The sequence below is a fragment of the Mustela nigripes genome, chromosome 1 (assembly GCF_022355385.1).
Source record: "Mustela nigripes isolate SB6536 chromosome 1, MUSNIG.SB6536, whole genome shotgun sequence".
Lineage (NCBI taxonomy): Eukaryota > Metazoa > Chordata > Mammalia > Carnivora > Mustelidae > Mustela > Mustela nigripes.
In genome coordinates, this window is record NC_081557.1 from 234609278 (window position 1) to 234631568 (window position 22291).

At 45.7% G+C, this 22291-nt stretch overlaps 1 protein-coding gene across 5 annotated transcripts in view; it reads left to right on the top strand.

Moving 5' to 3' along the window:
• Positions 1-22291, top strand: part of FAM114A1 (family with sequence similarity 114 member A1) — an 88065-nt gene that overhangs the window by 5701 nt on the left and 60073 nt on the right. The window contains exons 1-5 of one of the 5 annotated variants that reach the window (XM_059382509.1): positions 9300-9327; positions 9949-10139; positions 10625-10764; positions 18535-18588; positions 19079-19437. In XM_059382509.1, coding sequence (XP_059238492.1) covers positions 19087-19437 — 351 coding nt within the window. In that variant the 5' untranslated portion in view covers positions 9300-9327; positions 9949-10139; positions 10625-10764; positions 18535-18588; positions 19079-19086. Of the gene's footprint in view, positions 1-9253; positions 9328-9948; positions 10140-10624; positions 10765-18534; positions 18589-19078; positions 19438-22291 lie in introns of those variants that run through there. The other 4 variants (XM_059382520.1, XM_059382500.1, XM_059382530.1 and 1 more) reach the window with 4 other exon arrangements.

Consider the following 22291-nt stretch of genomic DNA (forward strand, 5'->3'; position numbering starts at 1 on the left):
ATTAATCTCTGAGAGTATGCAGCCGCTCTGTTGAACCGTCACCAGAGAGGAGCTACTGAATGTGGGGTGATCAACCCAGTTAACATTTCCAAAATAACTGCAACCACCATTCTCAAGCTATTTGGGAGCATTGCTTCAGCTGGATGAGGTACTTTAAAGTAAAAGAAGCTTAGGTCCATTTGTGTGTTGATAAAAAATCAACTTTCACGGAAAGTGTAGTAGTTGATATGTATGTATATAGCCACACCTGGGGGGGGGGGGAGTTTCATCCTGTTTCCCCACACTCTGACTAACATTTGGTATTATTAGATGCATTAATTTTTTTTTTTTTTTTTTTTTTTACTATTAATCACATTTCTTGGGCTTTCATTGTGTGCTACGCACTGTGTTAATGGCTTTCTATGCCATTGTCACATTTGATGGTAATAATATCCTCGGGGTTGATATGATCGTGCCCATTTTGTAAATGAGGAAACTAAGCCTTAAAGGCTGCAGAATTTACCCAAAGTACACAGCTAGGAAGGACCAATAGATGCATTAATTCTTAATTCTAGGTTAATAAATGACACCAAGATGCTGCAGGACTAAATAAAAATCAATTTTCTAAAGACTATTTGGAATGATTTTAGAACAATCAACAAAGGTTGCTACAAAAAAAAGTAACCAGACACTTCAAGCAGCAAGGATATCCAATTCCCAAGGCTTGCCACTTAATCAAAAAGAACTGAACATGGGCACCTGGGTGGCTCAGTGAGTTAAGCCTCAGTGTCATAGTGGGATAGGTAAAATAACAGTCCAAGAGTGACAAATACACTGTCCCAATACAGACAGAGCAAAACACTATTTTTTAAATTATTTTTTATTTTTAAAGATTTGTATTTATTTATTTGACAGGTAGAGATCACAGTAGGCAGAGAGGCAGGCAGAGAGAGAGGAGGAAGCAGACTCCCTGCCAAGCAGAGAACCCGATGTGGGGCTCGATCCCAGGACCCTGAGACTATGACCTGAGCCAAAGGCAGAGACTCTAACCCACTGAGCCACCCAGGCACCCCGCAAAACATTATTTTGATGATTTTTACTTTTCAAAAAACTGCCTTTCTCTGAAAAATCAATCAATAAATACTTGTGTCTACTAACAGCTTCAAAATAAGCTATATGAAATATACAAACCACTAGAAATAAAATTGGTAACTTAAATATTGCTATCAAAATCCAAATCTGTTGGGGCACCTGGGTGGCTCAGTGGGTTAAAGCCTCTGCCTTCAGCTCAGGTCATGATCCCGGGATCCTGGGATCGAGCTCCGGATCGGGCTCTCTGCACAGCAGGGAGCCTGCTTACCCCCCTCTCTCTCTGCCTGCCTCTCTGTCTGCTAATGATCTCTGTCTGTCAAATAAATAAATAAAAATCTTTTTTAAAAAATCCAAATCTGTTGAATTTTAAGAAAGACAAACCATATTTAGGGGCAAAGATATTTGCAACACATATAACCACAAAAGGATTAAAATCTAAAACATATAAGGAGTTCTTACAAGCCAGTAGGAAAATGACTTACAAACCCAGTTGGGGGTGCGGGGTATGTGTGGAGGATATAAACAGGTAGACAACAGGGAAGTAAATAGATCAAATATATACGGAATGCATTCTCATTAGAATATGAGAAAATACAAATTAAGACAACCAGGAGACACCATCGTACACACCTGGAATGGACAAAAATGAAAACAGCTTGTAATACTAAATGTCGGTCAGAATGGGAGGAAACAGGAATTCTCACACATGTTCAGAGATTCTGATTTAAATGGTCTGGGATGGTACCAGATATCCGTATTATTTTAAAAGCTCTGAATTTAATTTAATTTAATTTAATTTAATTTTAATAAAAGCTCTTCCAGTAGTCTAGATCCAAAGGACCAGGGCAAGGGCACTCTGAGATCTAGACACCATTCTGAACGCACCGCCCTCTAGTGGTCCAAAATATTCTCAACTGCACCCTTCACACCTCAAGGCCTAGAGGAGATGTAGGTGTCCTGACCCTCACTGCTCCTTCCAGATCACTGTTCCTCCCCCCAGCCCTTGAAACCTACCCCTCCTGGTTGCAGCCATCCACAGAGGCTCATCACTCCCTCGTTCACTGAGCATTTCAGCACCGCTCACCGCCCCAGTGCAACACTGCCCCGTCATAATTCTAACGATTTCACTAGCTACATAGAGATTATTTCATTCCCCAGCTTCTTAGTTCCTGCATATTCTCTCCTCTAACAGATCTTATTCTGCAACCTACCTCAGCCATGCATTCCTTCATGATACCCCAGATATCATTACCCATGACTCTACCCTCTCTATAATCTCAATCACCAGCCGCCCACTCTCCAGCTACCACCTCCAACTCTTTCCCTCTGCTGCCAACGATTTCTCAGCCCCACTGCACTGGACTGAAAGGTCATGATCCATCCTTTTAATCATGTCAACTCTCTTCCTCCTGTCTCCTCTAGACCCAGGTTAAGTCCAACTCATCCCTGGACTGGTAATATCGAGCCTGCGCCGCTGGTTGCAACTGGAGAAAGCACACATCCAGGCTGACTTGTTTTACTTGAAATTCATGACTGAGTCCCAACCTCCAGAGGGCACAGCAATCCTACGACCCTTTCTACTCCCCTTCTCTAGTCCATTCGCTCTATCTTATACCTCTTTGCCTCTCATACTTCCAACATGTCTCTCCTTCTTGTCTCTCAGCTGATAATGCTTCATTTTTCATGCAGAAACTAAATGGAACCAGAAGAGCATTTCCCCACCCGCCCCTCAAAACTCTACGAGCCTACTTGCCCCTGTCTGCCTGCATTTCCCTCTGCTCTCCTGAATGAACTCTGCCAAGAGCCAGCTCTTCCCCATTGAGCACTGAATTCCATTCCTGCTTGTCTACTCAAGAAAATCACTCACTCCAGCAATGACCGATCTTTCCTCTACTATATCTTCATTGTTTGCACTAATGTTTGGTTCTAATTAGCATATAATGCTACAAGAACTCTCAATCTCTTCATCTTTGTTCCTCTTTACACCAGAACTCCTTGAAAAAGTCATACTACTTGCTGTCTCTAAATAATCTCCATCCATTCTCTCAAAACCACTCCAGTCAAGTTTCTTTCTCCACCACTCCAGAGAAATCATTCTTTTTTTTTTTGAAAGATTTTATTTATTTATTTGACAGAGAGAGAGAGAGATCACAAGTAAGTAGAAAGTAGAGAGAGAGGGGGAAGCAAGTTCCCTGCTGAGCAAAGAGCCCGATGTGGGGCTTGATCCCAGGACCCTGACATCATGACCTGAGCCGAAGGCAGAGGTTTAACCCACTGAGCCACCCAGGTGCCCCCAAATAAATCATTCTTTTTTTTTTTTTAAAGATTTTATTTATTTATTTGACAGACAGAGATCACAAGTAGGCAGAGAGGCGGGCAGAGAGAGAAGAGGAAGCAGGCTCCCTGCCAAGCAGAGAGCCCGATACAGGTTCAATCCCAGGACTCTGGGATCATGACCTGAGCTGAAGGCAGAGGCTTTAGCCCACTGAGCCACCCAGGTACCCCAAGAAATCATTCTTAAGGGCACCCATGACCTCCACATTTCCAAATCCAAGGGTCAATCCTCAGTGCTCATCAGCACCCTCCGCAGTATTTAACACAGTTAAAAAATCTTGAAAAGTTTTCTTACTTGGCTTCTGGGACACCATACTCCCTTCTTCCACTCTCACTCCCATGTACCTCCCTCCTAACCTCGTGCTAAATCACTACATTGCTTCCCAGTCTCCTTGTGGGTCCTCCTTATCTCTCTGACTTGGCACAACCAAGGCTCAGTCTTGACCATCCTCTCTCCTGCAACTCCAAGCATTCTCATGCTTGTTCATGTCTTCAAAACTATTGATTTGCTGATAATTCCCCAGTTACTATCACCAGCCCAGACTTCTCCCCTGAAATCCAGGCTCTTACATCCAACCACCTGCTAAACATTTGTTGAACTTTTCTTGCTGAAAATCAAATGCTTGAGTCCTCACTACCTCAGACCCCAAACCTGTGCCTTTTGCATCCTTCCTGATCTCAATAAGTGATACTTCTATTCTTTTTTTTTATGATTTTATTTATTTATTTGACAGACAGAGATCACAAGTAGGCAGAGAGGCAGGCAGAGAGAGAGGAGGAAGCAGGCTCCCTGCCAAGTAGAGAGCCCAATGCGAGGCTCAATCCCAGGACCCTGGGATCACGACCTGAGCCAAAGGCAGAGGTTTTAACCCATGGAGCCACCCAGGTACCCCACTTCTATTCTTTTTCTTAAAAAGATTTATTTATTTATTTTGGGGGGGTGGAGAAAGCACAAGTGGGAAGGGCAGAGGAAGAAGGAGAGAGAATCTCAAGCAGACTCCACGATCAGCATGGAGCCCAAAGTGGAGCTTGGTCCCATGACCCTGAGATCACAACCTGAGCCTAAATGAAGAGTTGGACATTTGACTGACTGTGCACCCAGGTGCCCCATGATGCTTCTATTCTTGTGATCATTCCGGTTCAAAACCCTTGGACTAATGTATGACTTCTTTCTTTTCCTCAAACTCCACATCCAATCCTTGAGCAAATGTTATTGGGTGTTTCTTTGAAATATCTCTCTACAAGCAAAACAACTCTCATGCTCTCCACCACTCCCATGGTGGCCAAACCCATAGTCATCTATCCCATGGATAACCACAATGACCTCCTAACTGGTGTCGACTTCTGCCCTTCCTTCCACCCACCCACCCACTTTCATCCTCTCCCAGCCCAGTAAGAATCAGACACGAGAATCATGGCACACTCCTACTCAAAATCCATAAGGATTCTCATTCAAAGCATTGGCCAAGATCCCAACTGTGGTTTGCAAGGCACTGCCTAGTCTGCCTCCCCCCTTAGACTCCACTACCTCTGTGGGCTCATTCCTTCTAGTCTGGCCCACCCTCCCTCCGCTCCAGCCACAATGGCCACTTTCCCATTCTGTGAGTGCACCAGGTTGTTCCCGCATTGCTCTTTCTGTCCTCTCCGCCTGAAATTGTCCCCTCATATCACCTTTGCTCACTCCCTTACTTCTTTGAAGTCTATACTAAAATACCGCTTCATTGCCATGGCCTTCCCAGAACACCGTTGCTCCCACGCATCATTCTGTAGACCTATGGACGCTATGTCCTGCTTTATGCCATCCCCTGATATGTTATCTAGTGAGGGTCTTTCCCTTTCAACCGAATGGAAGTTCCTTGAGAGCGGGACTTGGCTTTCCTCCTTATTGTATTCCCAGCCCCTAAAGCAGATCTAGGTACATAGTATACTCACAAAAGTTTTGTTTAATTGGGGGGCCTCACTGGCTCTGTCAGAAGAGCAGCTGACTCTTGATCTCAGCCTCATGAACATGGGGCCCAGGTTAGGTATAGAGATTACTTACATAAGGAAATAAATAAAATCTTTAAAAAATTTTTGTATTTAATGAATGGTTGTGATGGAGGCAGGCTGGGGCCAGGGACCCAGAGGGGGTCCCACAAGGCCAGCCAAGAGGGTCCTGGGCTATGTGCAGGGATGAAATCAAATGTGAGCCAGGAGGGAGTGAGAGCAGAGTATATTAAGGTTAGGGAAAGAGTGCAGATATGGATAGAGCATCTGGGAGCCTCAGAACAGACAAGAAAAGAGAGTCTCTTTTTGGTTCGGGGTCTGGAGTTTTTACTGAGGATTGTGGTCTGGTGTATGTGTCCGCTCAGGCATCCAAGAACTGGTCGGAAAAAGGACAAGGTCCAGATGTCCTCCCTAAGTCACTTATCCCTCGGGGAGCTAGGGAGTCTTGTCATGGAGATGACTAGAGCCAGTGGTCTGGGATTCGATTTGTCTGGTCATTCTCACCCAGTCCTTTCTTAGACGTTATCTGTAGTGCTGAAGACTGAAGAAATCATTAACTCCCTGTCCCTTACCAGGAGAACATGCCTTATTTGTACCATGAGGCACGTGTATGGTGGGTGTGCAGGTCCCAGAAAGAACAGAAGTGGGAAAAGGAGCAGAAAGCCCATTTCAGTGGAGTCTCCAGCTTCCCCATCTCAGCTGATGCACACAGGAGGACAGACAACTTCAGATGTCTAGTAAAGGTGACCTGGCTATTCCAGCTCTAGCCTGAGACACCAGAAAGCATACAAAGATCTGACCACTGCAGCACTTTGTGCAATAGTGAAACCTGATGCACAGGGACAGTCGGGTACCTGGGTGTCAAATAAATAAATATTTATTATTTATTTTTATTATTATTTATTTATTTATTATTATTTATTTATTTATTTGACATGCATCACATGTCCATCAATTGGGGAGTAGAAAAAATTGATGGACATTCGTGGATATTCATACAGTGGGCTCCTATGAGACATGGAAATCAGTGCACTAGATCTACATATATGAACATAAGTGATTCTCAAAAATATAAGGTTAAGTAAACAAATGTAGAGGATGTTATTTATACAATTTTAAAACACTGAAAATGAATTCCATTTAATATCTACGTGATGTGGGAAACAAAGGCAGAGGAAAAGTTACTAAATTTCCTTGCTGTTTACAGCCTGTTGACAAGTCCTTGAAACAGGCAGAGTAGCATGCTCTAGGGACTCAGCTGCCTCGATGTTAATACTTTGCCAAGACCAAATGGCAATTTTAGCCAGACCCTCCAGGATCCTGTAAGTCTACTTTAATATATAAAAATTCCTTTTGGAAACCTCCTTTATCTCTACCCCCCAAGATACATGTTGGCAATCATCCCCCAAGCACATGGCCCACTGATATACATCTGAAGGGTCTCATGACTCAGGCTTTATTAAACGGTAATAAATGACCTTTTCTCAACAAGAGCTAGCCCCTCAAGGTCCTGGAAACCATGCTTCCAAAATTCCTTAGAGGCTTACGCTATCCCGAATCCTTTCCCAACTTGAAAGTATAAAATGGGTCACTCCTTGTGACCCCAGTGCAGTCCTTTCTGCCCATGGGTCCTGTCCCCATGCTTTACTATTTTTTTTAAAAGGCTTTATTTATTTATTTGACAGAGAGAGAGAGAGAGAACACGTAGGCAGAGAGAGAAAGGGGGAAGCAGGCTCCCACTGAGCAGAGAGCCCAATGCAGGGCACCATCCCAGGACCCAAAGATCATGACCTGAGCAAAAGGCAGAAGCTTAACCCACTGAGCCACCCAGGTACCCGACTGTCCCTGTGCTTTAATAAAACCACCTTTTGCACTAAAGACATCTCCAGTATTCTTTCTTGGCCATTGGCTTTGAACCCTAACATCTCTCCTACATCATATGGATAAATGTATGCGTGGTAAAGTATAAAAATATGGGTGGGCAGGATATACAGTAACCTTGGGACAGTGGTTACCTTCATGGAAGGCGGAAAATGCAATGGAAAGGATTTCCAACATATCTTTAACATTTTTTTCTTTTAAAAGAGGATTCTAAAATAAATATGACAAAAAGAAAATAAATATGACAATCTACCTATTGTCATAATAGTCTCTACTTTTTTTCTTACACAAATAAGTATTTGTCATATTATTCTCTGCTTTTATATGTGTTTTTTTTTTTAAGATTTTATTTATTTATTTGACAGACAGAGATCACAAGTAGGCAGAGAGAGAGAGAGAGAGAGAGTGGAGGAAGCAGTCTCCCTGCTGAGCAGAGAGCCCGATGCAGGGTTCTCCCAGAACCCTGATATATGTGGTTTTGTTTTTGTTTTTGTTTTAATTTTTTTTAGGATCTTATTTATTTATTTGACAGAGAGAGATCACAAGTGGACAAAGAGGCAGGCAGAGAGAGAGGAGGAAGCAGGCTCCCTGCTGAGCAGAGAGCCCAATGAGGGGGCTCCATCCCAGGAGTCTGGGATCATGACCTGAGCCGAAGGCAGGGGCTTTAACCCACTGAGCCACCCAGGTACCCCTTGTTTTATATATATATGTGTGTGTTTTAAAGACTCTGGAATTTTTTAAATGAATAACCAATTTTTAGTTGCAAAAAATAAGTTTTTGTAATAAAACCTGGTGGGCTTGGAAGCAGCAGCAGCTGCCTAAAAAGGTATAATTTGCAGCCAGCAAGAAACTTCCCTCTTTGCTAGAGTTGCTTGCTTGACAGTCTTTTATTGGAAAGGTGTGGTTTAGGGTCAAAGGAGAAAAGGAAACCCGCCCTTAAGAGGAAATGTGTGATTGCGCTCTTACCATTCAGCTCAGCCTGGAAGGCAGGTGGGGCAAAGGTACTTGATGTCAGTAGGCAGGCACAGAAGTCACCTGTACGGTGTTTGTGTCCCTGGTACGCCAAAACACACCTGTCATACCTTTTGAACAAAATTTGCTAACACTCAAAATTGCAGAACTTGGAAAGAATCAGTCTTTAAAATTGTATTTTCCCTAACTTATGATATATATATAGATATATAGATATAGATCATATATAGATATATAATAAAATATTTACACAATACATACTCTTGTAAACTTCCCCGGCCTCAACTTAAAATTTGGCTATGGCTTGCCTTCTTTGCATGTCAACAAATCGAATGGATAGTTAATAATTTTTAGTGGCCACAGCATATGCGACTGTTCGAAGCTGCTATAATTTACTTAACCAATCTTTTATTGTGGGACAGAGTATTATGTTCAGGTTTTTCCAGGCATAAACAACAATAAATATCCTCGCAAATACATACTCGCACATTTGACTCTGAAGACACATTTGCAAAATGTGGGATTCCTGGGCCAAAGCTTATGCTTTTCAATTTTGATCCCCATTTCCAAATTGGCCTTCTAGAAAGCTTTTTGTTTACTTGGTTGGTTTTAAATCAGATTGCACTCCCTCCGGCAGGGTAAGGGAAAGCTGCTTAACGCACAATCGAGGCATCATAAACTTTTGCTGAACTTGAGCGATCGCCTCCACGGGAAACTGCCTGCGGGGTTTTCCGGGCGCCTTTAAAGGCAGGAAACAGTCGCGGGGAACCCCCGAGACCCGCCCCAGGTAAGGGTAGCGCCCTTCGGCTCTCCCGGCGGGCACAGAGCTGAAAAGCCAAATTTCCCAGCAGGATCCCCGCCGGGCCCAGGGAGGTGCCGGGCTGAGCGTGCCGCGCTCCCGCTCCGGGGCGGGCCGCACGCGGGGGCGGGGCTCCTCCTGGGCCGGCGGCGGGGCGGGGCAGCTCGGCCGGCCGCCCCGTGTCCCCCTCCCGGCCCGCCCTCCGGCCGCGTCCCCGCCGGCCCTGCCGACGTGGCGGGGCGGGACCCGGCGGGCGCTGCCGCGCGCACTCGGCCGCCTGAGCGGTAAGAGCCCCGGGCACCCTCTCCGCATCCCCTTTCCCCGGCGGGCGGGGGAGTGCGGGGACCGCCGCAGCGGGGTGGTGGGGAGACCCTGCCGTCGCTGCTCTTCCTGGCCCCCGACTCGTGCCCGCTGCGTTAGTGGGAAGCCATCGGCAGGGACTTGGCACCGGGCGCGGGACCCGGGAGGACCGGACTTTGGGGTGAAGGTCCGGGGAGGTGCGGGCGGCGCGGCCGAGGGCCCTGCGTGGGTGCGGGCGTGTGAGTGTGTGTGTGTGAGTGTGTGTCGCTCTGGGTCCACGCTCATGCACACACCCACACGCCCGCACTCGGGGTCTGCCCCCTCGGCCGGCGTGAACCTCCGCGGAGCCTGACCCGTGCTCTCCAACTATCCGGTCCCGGCACCGAGCAAAGCTGAGAAAGTTTCCCCAGGGTCCCGGGTCCGAGTCAGAGGCAGGCTGCAGGGCCCCCGCCCCCGGGGGTCACAGAGGGAGCAGGTCCCCATAAGGCAAAGGCTTCCATCGTGGGGTATGCTGGCCTTTGGCCTCGGAAAGCCGAGCTCTGGCCTTGGAAAACCGAGCGGCTCTGGCTTTGACTTCCCACCCAACTTCATCATCTCCCTTGCAGCCGCGCTTGCATTTCCACCCCAGCCAACACCCTAAGCTGGTACCACCTGGCTTCACGGCCCCGGGCCGAGTCTAACCCAGGCTCCCCAGGCCCCACCCGCTCGCCCACTCTCTCCTCTTCCGCGCTGGAATCTGGTGACTATTTCCAGCGGTCTCCGTCCAGGCGCCTGAACTTCACTGCTCTTTCCTGGAGTAAGACGTTATCTCTGTCTGGGCTTAGGGCTGTGTATCTGCGTCCTGCTCATCCCGTCAGTTCCCATCCCAAACTGTAGGGGTACAAACAGGTGGCTTCTCAAATCAGTGTCTTTTGAACCCCAACCCGATGTAACCGAGGAGACAGCCTCTCTCCTCAGAGGCCTCTTTCTGCTCTCCTTTCTTCCTAGTGCCCCTTTCCAACCTCACCCAGATTCACCCCCTGCTCGCTCCTTTCCTCCATCAGAGCCTGAGCTCAGGAAAGACTCTGATAAGTCCTTACATTGTAAGCTTTAAGCAAAGGAATGAAACTTCCAGGGTAGTATTTGAAACACAAGGGAGTCAGTGCAGAAGGAGTTTGAGGGTGAGAGGGGGGGCTTTCTAGAATACCAAGGATTCGGCCCATACAAGAAGCCATTTATTTATAAGTCTGGCTAATGTCAAATATTCTCTCTCTTGAATCAATATCAAACAATATATTTCAGTTCTGTAAACATCGGAGGGTCAGAACCCAAGCTCAGTGCTCCGTTGGTCACAGTCCTGGAGGAGGAGGAAATGACACACAGACAGATCCGCCTTACAGATGCTGTAGAAGTCCGTGCAGAGTGTCACACAGAGCATGGAGGTTCGGGAAGCAATTAATTCTTGGGAAAGGAGTGGGGGAAATTAGGGAAAATTTTAGAGTAAAAAGTAACACTAGACATGGAGAGATGAGTAGGAGGTTGCCAGGCGGCTGAAGGCAGGGCAGCCCAGACAGGGGAACCAGACAGGCAAAGGCGAGGTAGGGAGTGGTTACAAGCTGTGAGCACTAATGGAAAGTCTGGTGAGGCCAGAGTGGAAGGTGTCCTAAGAGCTGGAGGAGGTGGATAAAGAGATCGGGGTCACAGATGTCATGCAAAGGTGTTTAAACCTAATTTTTTTTTTCTTGAAGATTTTATCTATTTGTCAGAGAGAGCGCACAAGCAGGGGGAGCGGCAGAGAGAGGGAGAACCAGGCTCCCTGCTGAGCGAGGAGGAGCCCCATGTGAGACTCCATCCCAGGACCCCGGGATCATGACCTGAGCTGAAGGCAGACGCTTAACAGACTGAGCTACCCAGACATCAAAAACCTAATGGTTTTTAAACAGGGGAGCAAATAGGTCCCATCTGTAGTTCAGAAAAATACACAGGAGACAGGTGCAAGACAGACAGGAGGAAACAAGCTAGGACTTCCTAAGGGGGGATCTCTTAGGAGCTGAGTAACCTCTCACCCAGAATTTTTGTTCCTGGTCCTCACTGACCAGTCCTTTTTAAAATTGGGGGCAGTGATTTTCCCTAGGGTACTGTGTTACCAAATTCTTATTTTGCCAAAAGAGTCTCTTTAAAAAGAAATCATTCCACGGCACTACTATTTCATAGAGTGAAAGATTTTAATGCCAAGAAAGGCGTGAAGTCCAACCTTGTAAGATGAAGGCAGTCCTGTAATAAATTTAGACTGATGAAAAACTTGCGATCTTGTCCTCATTTTTCTCTACCATCATGGACTGGTCCCAGTCCTGCAGTCTTCGGGGTTTGGAAACCCAGTACCCAGAGCATTTTGTCACTCTTACTCCACAGAGGAGGAAGGGAGGAAGCTCAACAGTAATGAGTTGTGCACCCACACAGAGACGGTGGGACCAGAGCATTCTCTCTCTTAGAGAACTCCCCTACCCCCCACCCCCAAGCCACCTGCCCCCTATTCTTTCATACTGCCTCCTGGTGGGGCCACATATTCATCCCAGTTATCTAGACATCATTCCTGGTGCAGGACATTTGCACATACGCTTATCTCACCATGCCTGAGTATTCCAAGCAAAGCCACTTTCAAGGTTCTCCTCGGCACAAGGTCAGTCTCATTCCGGTTCAAGGTTCTCCTTTGCAGGAGGTCAGTGTCATTCCAGCACATCTTTCCCTTATCTGGTATGCTGTTTTGTATCTTCTCTTAACCGTGGCATGTTTGCTTGAAACAGTCTCCTGGATCTTCATTGACCAGGGATAACGTGAAAACAGATTATTCATTTTCTGAAAGACAGTAGCCATGTCTTCCGTTTTGAACTTATTTTTGGAGCGCATGGTGTACTTACTCCAATAGTTCTGGGAGCATTTTAGGTGATGAATGAATTTACTCATGAAAAACTAACTTATTCCCAGCCCACAAAGGCTCCTTTATATGCTACTCTTCCTCTCCTTGAAGTTTCCTAAAGAAGCCTCCTTGTTTCTGTGGGTTGAGTTTCGCTAGCATCAAGACAGGCTGTGGTGATGAGTGTTCCAAACCCTAAATCAGGAGAGATTTATGTCTTACCGCTTCTGGGGTACCCAGGCTAAGATAGGGACTGTCCCAGGAAATAGCGTGTGTCACAGCTGTAGTCGGAGTGCACTCTGATGGTCACTGTGCCTGAACAGCTGTCTTTAGGATACAACAGTTTCTAATGGCCTCGGATACAAGGGCACAGTCTTCAAAACGGATTACATCTCTCCTGTCATAACACGCAGAGGAGATGAAGGTCAACCAGAGCGAACGAAGATTTGGGGGTTTGGTTTTGGTTTAGAGAAAACCGAGACCTGTAACAGGTCAAAGTAAACAGAGATTAAAGATAACATACAATTAGCAGTTAAAGTAGGGTGAACAGTGTGGTGGCCATTTTTATTATCCCAAATGATGTCAAAATACAGTCTTTGAAATGTATAGGTTGACGGTCAATATTTTTAACAGTATGGGTTCAACATCTTATTTGGGGTATTTCTGAAGGGATGGCTTCCTGTTGATGGTTGAAGGCAGGGCAGTCATAGGGAAAAGAGATTTTGCTCAGCCATTTTTCTACAGCTGTTTCTACAGCTGAGGTGAACAGACCTAAGTCACCTGGACCCTCAGCTTGTTCTTAGAAGCTTGATGAAGCTTGATGAAGTCTCCATCCTTTGGGGCCTCTGGCATGGACTGCTCTAGAGGCAGGACTCAGCTAACCCAGTCAGGCTTTGGTGTACTCTCACAATCAAGGCAGAACTAGAAAATGTCTATCTCAAAGAGCGCTAAGCTGCTGAACCCGGAATAATCTTATGCCCTGGCAACAGAAGGGCAGGTCGCACCTGTGGGTGATTGCTAGCCATCCACCTATCTGAAGCATTTCCCATTTCACTGGTGAAAAATGGTTTCTAATCTCCCTTGTGCTAATTAGCACAGCCTGGGGTAGTGACTAAAGAGGGTGTTAGTGAAACCCTATCTAGAGGGAACACCCAGTAACAGATTTTTTTTTAATTAAAGATTTTATTTATTTATTCATGAGAGAGAGAGAGGCAGAGGGAGAAGCAGGCTCCCCAAGGTGCAGGGATCCCGATGGGGCATTCGATCCCAGGACCTTGGGATCATGACCAGAGCCAAAGGCAGATGTTGAACTGACTGAGCCACCCAGGTGCCCCCAGTGACAGATTCTGAATGCTAACTCAAGACCTCCGGAGAGTATATTCCTGAACAGGGCACCCCTGATGTTAACCAACCATGCCCCGCCCTCCTCACCCCCCCACCCGCCTCATCCCCTTCATCCCCGCCTGTAAGTTACACCTACGCTGCGCGTATGTTGTGCAATAGATCCTGAAGTATTTTAGAGCCCGTTAGGAACAGCATGGAGACACATTTAGGGCAAAGCATAATCAATAAAGCGTCCAAAATGTTTTTGCTTTGCCCAGGAATGTTTATTGTAGCTAGGTTTATTCTCACGTCCCTGCTTCTAGAAAAGTGAAATAGTTCGGAGTGCCTTAGTCGTCCAGATGAATAATAAGGATTTTCAAATTACAAAGAAATAAAACTATCAGACAGTGCCTCTAACCAGGTACTCATGGATACAAGGTGGGAACAAAAGTGATGCCAAAGCATCATTTATTCACGTACCCATTTTCCTTACATCCCCAGGTCCCAGATGAGGATAGAATAAAACGGAAAGAGGTTTAGGTCATGGCCCCTGAGCCACGCACATACTAGACCAGGGGTCACAATCATTTTTGTCAAGGGCTAGATAGTAAATATTTCAGGCTTTGTGACTTTGTGGGCTATAAGGTCTTTTTTTTTTCCTCCAAGATTTTATTTATTTGGCAGAGAGAGAGAGAGAGTTCGAGAACACAAGCAGGGGAGCTGCAGGCAGTGGGAGTGTGAGAAGCAGGCTTTCCGCCGAGCAGGGAGCCCTGTGGGACTCAGTCTCAGGACCCTGGGATCATGACCTGAGCAGAAGGCAGCCTCTTAACCGACTGAGCCCCCCAGGCATCCGGCCATAAGTTCTTTTCAGCCACGCAACTCAACCATTGCAGGGTTAGGGAAGCCATAGATGGTCTATCAACAAATGAATGTGTCTGTGGCCCAATTAAATCTTATTTACCATAACAGCGGAGAGCAAGATGTGGCAGCAGGCTGCCGTTTGCCAACTGTCTTAGCCCAGTCCTGACTCAGAGATTTTCAAGAAGATTTTGTAAGTTTCCAAATGGATGGCAGCTTCTCAAGTACCCTCACTCAGTTCCACCTTCCTCCCACGAGCCACGGGCAACTCCCTTGTCTGTACGGTGGCATTGTTTCCTTCTCTCCTGCTTCAGCTAGGCATCGACCATACTCATTGCAAATCACCTCCTGCCTTGACTATCCTTGACTTTATATGGCAGCTAAAGCGAAGTGTGCATTTTTTGCCTTTCCCACCCGTAGACTTGTTTGCGGGAGTTTATTACTGAATTCAAGCATTTTTGTTTGAAAGGAGACATGCTAACTTAGTTCATTGGGTGACAAAGGACAAAGGAAAGAGAATATAGAATGTTTGGAACCATTTGCTGTAAGGTTGCTCTTGAGGAGTAAATGGGGTAAAGGCATTTTCTTGCTTTCATTTCAGATGACATTTTTAAGAACTTAAACTCCAATATAATTAACATACGGTGTTCTATTAATTTCAGGTGTACAATGTGGTAATTCTGCGATTCTGTACAACACCCGGTGATCATCACGAGTGCCCTCTTTAATCCCCATCACCTGTTTCCCCCATCCCCCTACCCACTCCCCTCTGGTGACCATCAGTTTGTTCTCTATAGTCAAGAGTCTGTTTCTTGGTTTGTCTCTCTCTCTCTCTTTTTTTCTTTGTCTGTTTTCTTTCCTAAATTCTACATACAAGTGAAATCATATGGTATTGTCTTTCTCTGACTTATTTCACTTAGCTTTATACTCTAGCTCCTTCCATGTTATTGCAAATGCCAAGATTTCAAGATTTTATTCTTTTTTCTGGCTGAATAATATATATATATATATTATTAGATATATATATCTATATATGTGAGATATATATATCTATCGCACATCTTTTTCCATTCATCTACAGAGGGACACTTGGGCTGGTTCCAGAGTTTGGCTCTTGTAAATAATGCTGCCATAAACACAGAGGTACACCTACAATCCAGTAATCATACCACTGGGTGTTTGCCCAAGAAATACAAAAACACTAATCCAAATTACATTTTAATTCTAAGTCTCCAAAAATATTAATATAACAATATACATATGTGTTGAGCTTCCCACTATGTTCAAGAAACCACGTTAAGTGCTACATCAAATATGAAAACAAGATACGGAAAACCCTTGTCTTCATAGCATTTATAATGTACGAGAATAGGAAAACACTCAAGCAACTCTAACCAAGGTGAGCTAGACACAAAGCACTCTGGCAGGTCAGAGGAAGAAAAATGGTATCCAGTTGGGCGGAATGAACAATGGAGGCTGTGGTTTTTTTCACTGGGTCTCCAATGTGTGAAACACAACATATTGAACCGACAGCCATGGGAATGTCCCAGTCTCAGCCCAGGTTTTGGAAGGGAACAGTGGGAGGAACGCTGGTGGGACTGGAGTGCAGAGGGGCTTGGATGCCAGCTAAAGCTGGTGGCCTCATCTCAATGGTGCAAAAGCCCTGAGAATATGGGAATGGGATGGGGAAGGGTTGGGAAGTGAAAGGGAGAGCAACAGGCGAAGGTGAACCCAGTGTTGAAATCACCAGCATGAACCATAATGAGAACCTGAGCTGGAGGGGTAGCCATGGGGAGAGAGGTAGAAGACAAGACATGAATTCTGAATCAAGGGCCTCTAGGATTTGGGCACTGGTTCAATGTAAGAGAAGACACTGGTGGTACTGCAGATACAGTTCTGATATGTTTCAACTTCAAGGTTAGATGGGTTCAAATCTCAAACCTGCCGTTTACTGAGCCTCTGTTGTCTCCTCTATAAAATGGAGATCCTAATATCTGACCCACAGGAGACAATATATGCAAAGAGCTTGCCTTAATAGGCACTCAATAAATGATAGCTTTCAATAAATGATAGTTTTAAGCCTGGGTTATTGGGGAAGTCTAGGCACCATTAAGAGGAAGAACAAGTATTAGCAGTAAGACAACAGGTTTTCATTTAGATGGGAACAAGTGTCCAGCTGGCCATGGGGACTATTTATCCAGAAGCAGGATTTTTAAAATAACAGTGTTATTAACGTGTACCATTATTGTATGTATTGTGTATACTCTTAATATATTGAGATATAATTCACATATGACTGAACTCACTGTTTGATAGTGTACAGTTTCAGTGGTCTTCGGAATATTCACACAGTTGTGCAGCCATTACTATCTAATTTTAGAACATTTTCTTCCCACATCATAGAAATCTGTGCCCATTAGTCCCTCCTCATTCCCCTTCCTTCAGTTTCTGGAAACCACTCCTTCACATTCCATCTCAATGGAATGAAGTAGATATTTGAAAGTCACAACAGGAGAGAGGTGTGTGAAACCTTGAGAAAGGAATGGGGACAACAGAGCACGAGCAAAGACACTAGCCAGACAACCTTGGGGACGGCTCCGTGAGGGACCAGAGTTACAGATGCGTGTGATCGAAAGCCTACACTCCATATGGCCAGTATGTTAAGTGGCTTCTCACATACCGTGGCTTTAGTGGCAACTAGAGGTTTGACCAGTTGGTAAACACTGAGGTCAACAAAAATATCCACTGATCGGACTGAGACGTGGTGTCTGGTGTAGTGAGAACACTGTGTTTTCATGTTAGCCTGAGAAAACTGTCATCTTAAATTAGCCTTCTAGATCTGTGCTATCTCCAGTAAGGTAGCTGCTAGCTGCTACACATGCCTATGTAAACTGTAAACTTAAATCATTTAACATTAAATAAAATTTAAAAAGTAGTTGCTGGGGCACCCGGGTGGCTTAGTTGGTTAAGCCTCTGGCCATGGATCTCAGCTCAGGTCTTGATTTTAGGGTCATGAGTTCAAGCCCCACATTGGGCTTCATGCTGGGTGTAGAACCCATTTTTAAAAAGTTGAGAGGTGCTTGGGTGGCTCAGTGGGTTAAGCCTCTGCCTTTGGCTCAGGTCATGATCTCAGGGTCCTGGGATAGAGTCCCGCATCAGGCTTTCTGCTCAGCAGGGAGCCTGCTTCCCTCTCTCTCTCTCTGCCGGGCTCTCTGCCTACTTGTGATCTCTCTGTGTCAAATAAATAAAATCTTTAAAAAAAAAAAAAAAAAAAAAAAGGTTGGGTTGGGGGGTACCTGGTTGGCTCAGTGAGGTAAGTACCCGTCTGTTAATTTTGCTCAAGTCATGATCTCAAGGTCAGGGTATCAAGGTCATAGTATCAAACCCCACATCAGGCTCCAGGCTCAGCAGGGAGGCTGTTTGAGATTCTCCCCCTCTCCCTCTGCTCTTAGGCCCACTCTCTCTTTCTTAAATAAATAAATCTTGAAAAAAAAAAAAAGGTGCTCAGTTGCACCAGCCACATGTCCCATGTTCAGTGGGCATATGTGGATATTAATTATAACATTGGACAATGCAGACATAGAACATTGTCATCATTGCAAAAATTTCTGTTGAATGGTGCTGTCCTATAAGATATAATAACTTGCAAGCTTCATAAAAAGTTTTCAGCTTTTTAGGTACTTTCGTAAGAGTGACCTGCTCTTATTTCCCTCCCAACTCCTGTGTTTCCCTGTGTAAACTGTTGTCCAAATAAAGCCCAGACCTTCACCAGCTGGTGTCCAGCAAAGCACACTTATGTGTCCGCAGGTCTCTTTCTTGATGTGAATCTCTGACAATGTTGCAAAGCTAAAGGTCCAGTTGTTTTTGATAAGCTCTTGGGTCTTTTCTGTGCTTATTCTCATTATTGCTATAATTATAATTAATAAAGTGATGTTAAGTAATTTCACAGACATAGATAATGCTCTTAATTTCCATAGACATATCCCCCCCCATACCACATCAGAGATCCATGAAAGTTTAGAGATAGCACTGTAGGGTCGTATTAGTTTCCTATGGCTGCTGTAACAAATTACACCAAACTAGTGGCTTATAACAACACAGATTTCTTCTCTTACAGTTCTGGAGGTCAGCCATCCAAAACCAGCTTCACCAAGCTAACGTCAAGGTGTTGGTAGGTCTGGTTCCTTCTGGCATCTCTGAGCGGAGAATGGTTTCCCTGACTTTTGCAGTTTCTGGTGGCTACAAATCCCCATATCCCCTGGCTTATGCCCTTCCTTTGTCTTCATTACTCCAAGCTCTGCTTCTGTCATCTCATCACCTTCTCCTCTCTGTAATCAAATCTCCTTCTGTCTTTCTTTAAGGACACTTATAATTTCATTTAGGACCCACCCACATAACCCAGGATAATCTCCCCATCCCAGAATCCTTAATTCAACCATATATGCAAAATTCTTTTTTGCTGCATAAGGGTAACATTCCCAGATTCCAAGGATTAGGATAAGGATATCTTTGGGAACCATAGTTCAGCCTACCCCAAGGGTACCTAAAGTTTCTTATTGTTAGAAGAAGTCCTTCTACTACCAGATTTGATGATTTGGGGTTTGGGATTCAAGTTTAACAATTCAGATTAAAGCAGAAAATGTTTGTAATCACGTTGACAGGTATTAAAATGTCTGACGACGCCAGTGACACCTCAGCCACTGGAGACAAAGCAGAAATTGCCAAGATGCCTGAAGAGAGTGAATTTTCACCCAAAGACACAGAAGCCCCCTGTGATTCAGCTGTGATTTCAAACGAGCCGACAGCAGCTGATGCCAGAGGCGATGGGCATGAAAATGCCACTGTCCAGGGTGCAGAGACCACTGACTCTGGGCACCCTGAGTGGCCCCAACACAGCAGTGTCATGGAGTCCCCGCTCAATGGAGAAGTGACTGATGATACGCTTGTTGAATGCACTGACCCCGTGAGCCTCGAGGCAGAGCTCGGATCGGAAATACCCCTGAAAGAACAAATTAATCAGGTAGGTGGGGTCCGTTCCATTCAGTTCACCCCAAGTTCTTCCTGATACCTGCCGTGGGCACAGATTGGGGTATTTTCTATGCTTACGGAGATCGGAGGATTTCAGAATATACTGTGATATCCTGTCTGGTCTTCAAAAGGGTGTCGTGTGGTGAGAAAAGACAGGAGAATAATTGGGCAGTATAATATTTGCATTTTGATAATTGTGGTAATAATAATAACAGCCACCAAAGACTGGCCAATCCCCTGTATGCCAAGTGCCCCACTGGCCCCTTAGGTAATTCACTCCATGCAATAGTTCTCTGAGGTTCTTTTTTTTTTTTTTTTTTTTAAGATTTTATTTATTTATTTGATAGCAAGAGAGGGAACACAAGCAGGGGGAGTGGCAGAGGGAAAAGCAGGCTTCCTGCTGAGCAGGGAGCCCGACGGGGGACTCGATCCCAGGACCCTGGGATCATGCCCTGAGCCAAAGGCAGAGGCTTAATGACTGAGCCACCCAGGTGCCCCTTCTTTGAGGTTCTAAGCTGGATATTATTAGCCTTTATCTATAGACAAGGCAATCCGACTCAGAGGTAGGAAGCAGCCTGGTGAGATGTGAAGCTACTTGGTAACAAATGGAAGATATTGAAATGCTGAACCTAAGGACCCCGAGTTATTAATGAGCCTGATTCCATCCTAAACACGTCAATCTTAAACCATCAGATCACTATCTTATCATTACCCAACACCTTCCGAAGACCAGAGGCAGAACGTGTTCATGGCCTCTTCATTTCGGTGCCTGCGCCCGTCTTTCTGGGGGATAAAATAGACCAGTGTCTCCCAGCTGGTACCTCGTACAACATCAGGGTGACGGTTGAGCTGGGTTTTCTTGTCATCTTCATCTTCAGTCACGGGGCTGGCGGGGATGGAGAGGCATTCAGCATGGAAGAAGGAAGCGGGCCACTCCCTTCCGATTCTGCCTTTCAGAGCGAAGGTGGGAGACGGGGAATCGGGGTTTTTTCCTCAGTCGGGCCCCAGCCCTGCTCCTCTGAAGTGTCCCACTGTGGGTTATCTCCAGGAAGGGACTCTACTGCCTGCGGTCAAGGGAGGACACCAAACAGAACCAGGGGGCTTGGCTTTCCCCCTCGTACCTAACATTAACACTATTAATTGGGGCAAGACATCTAATTTCTCCGTACCTCCATTTTTCCCTCAATAAAATGAAGAATTTTCACATGAACAGCACAAGGTATTCTTCTGACTAGTGTTTTGTGATTCTTTTATTCAAAATAAGGCTCCTTGTGCCTCAGTTTCCTCAAGGGGTTTAACTTTTTTTTTTTTTTTAAGATTTTATTTATTTGTTTGACAGAGATCAGAGTAGGCAGAGAGACAGGCAGAGAGAGACAAGGGGAAGCAGGCTCCCTGCTGAGCAGAGAGCCCGATGCAGGGCTCGATCCCAGGACCCTGAGATCATGACCTGAGCCGAAGGCAGAGGCTTTAACCCACTGAACCACCCAGATGCCCAAGGGGGTTGACTTTTAGAACCGTTTCCAGAGGAGATGGACTCCCTCAGATAGGCGAGTGTTTCCTGTGACCAGAGATACTTAAACAAAAGCAAACAGTGCTTGTGGAGGAATGTCAGGGAAGGGAGTCTGAGGACTAGCTGAGAGCTTGAAGGAGGTATGGGAAGCATACAGGCACAGTTTCATCTTTGAGTTCCAAGGGTTCAGACCCTTCAAAGCCACCCACGGACCCCCTAAGGGATTAAGTACTCCTAGAACAGAGGTTCTCAACTCCAGCTGAACCTTTCAACCCTTGGGAAGCCTTTAGAAAATACTGATGCTCTAGTAGTCGGTTCCCCAGAGAAACAGAGCCAACAGGATACATATTTAAAAATTCTATAGCTACATACACCCTGTACCTGCCTCTGGAACCTGTTTTTCCTGCACGGTTTCTGTTGTGCGAAGCATTGGTTCTCAATTCTTATCCTAAGTGCCACAGTCAATAAATATCTTCGTTCATTCATGAAACCGTATCTTGGCCACAGCCTTGCGACCCGAGATGACGTAAGCTCCCCTAATTCAAAATATATATGCTCCTGGTGGATAGATTATACATTCCAATTCCAGATTTCTTTTTTTTTTTTTTAAGATTTTATTTATTTATTTGACAGAGAGAGAGATGACAAGCAGGCAGAGAGGCAGGCAGAGAGAGAGGAGGAAGCAGGCTCCCCGCTGAGCAGAGAGCCCGACCTGGGGCTCGATCCCAGGACCCTGGGATTATGACCCGAGCTGAAGACAGTGGCTTAACCCACTGAGCCACCCCGGCGTCCCTCCAATTCCAGATTTCTAATAATGAAAATGAGACTGCTAATAAAGAGAGCACAAGAAAAAGTCAGTGTGCTCCTACCTATCTTCCTTCATTTTTTGAGGAAACTGAATGAGTCCTGCTCTTTTAAGATTTTATTTATTTATTTGAGAGAGAGACAGAGAGAATGAGAGCGAGCGAGCATGAGAAGGGGGAAGTCCAAGAGAGAAGCAGACCCTCCTGCTGAGTAGAGAGCCTGGTGCGGGCCTCGATCTCGGGGCTCCAGGATTATGACCAACTTTTGGAAGCTGTTTACAAACTCCTTACTGCTACAGGGTTAGAGCCAGTGAGCAAACAGTGCCCTCCTCTCCCTGCGTGATACTGATAGTTCTCAAGGACTTGGAAAGAAGTATTTCTTCACTGTGAGACATCCCAAAACCATCTGGATGGAAGTGTAAATGTTGGCCATGGGGTTGGGACTGTGGCTCTGGGTGTCTGCGTGTGGCCATCGGGGCTGTGGCTCTGGGTGTCTGCGTGTGGCCATCGGGGCTGTGGCTCTGGGTGTCTGC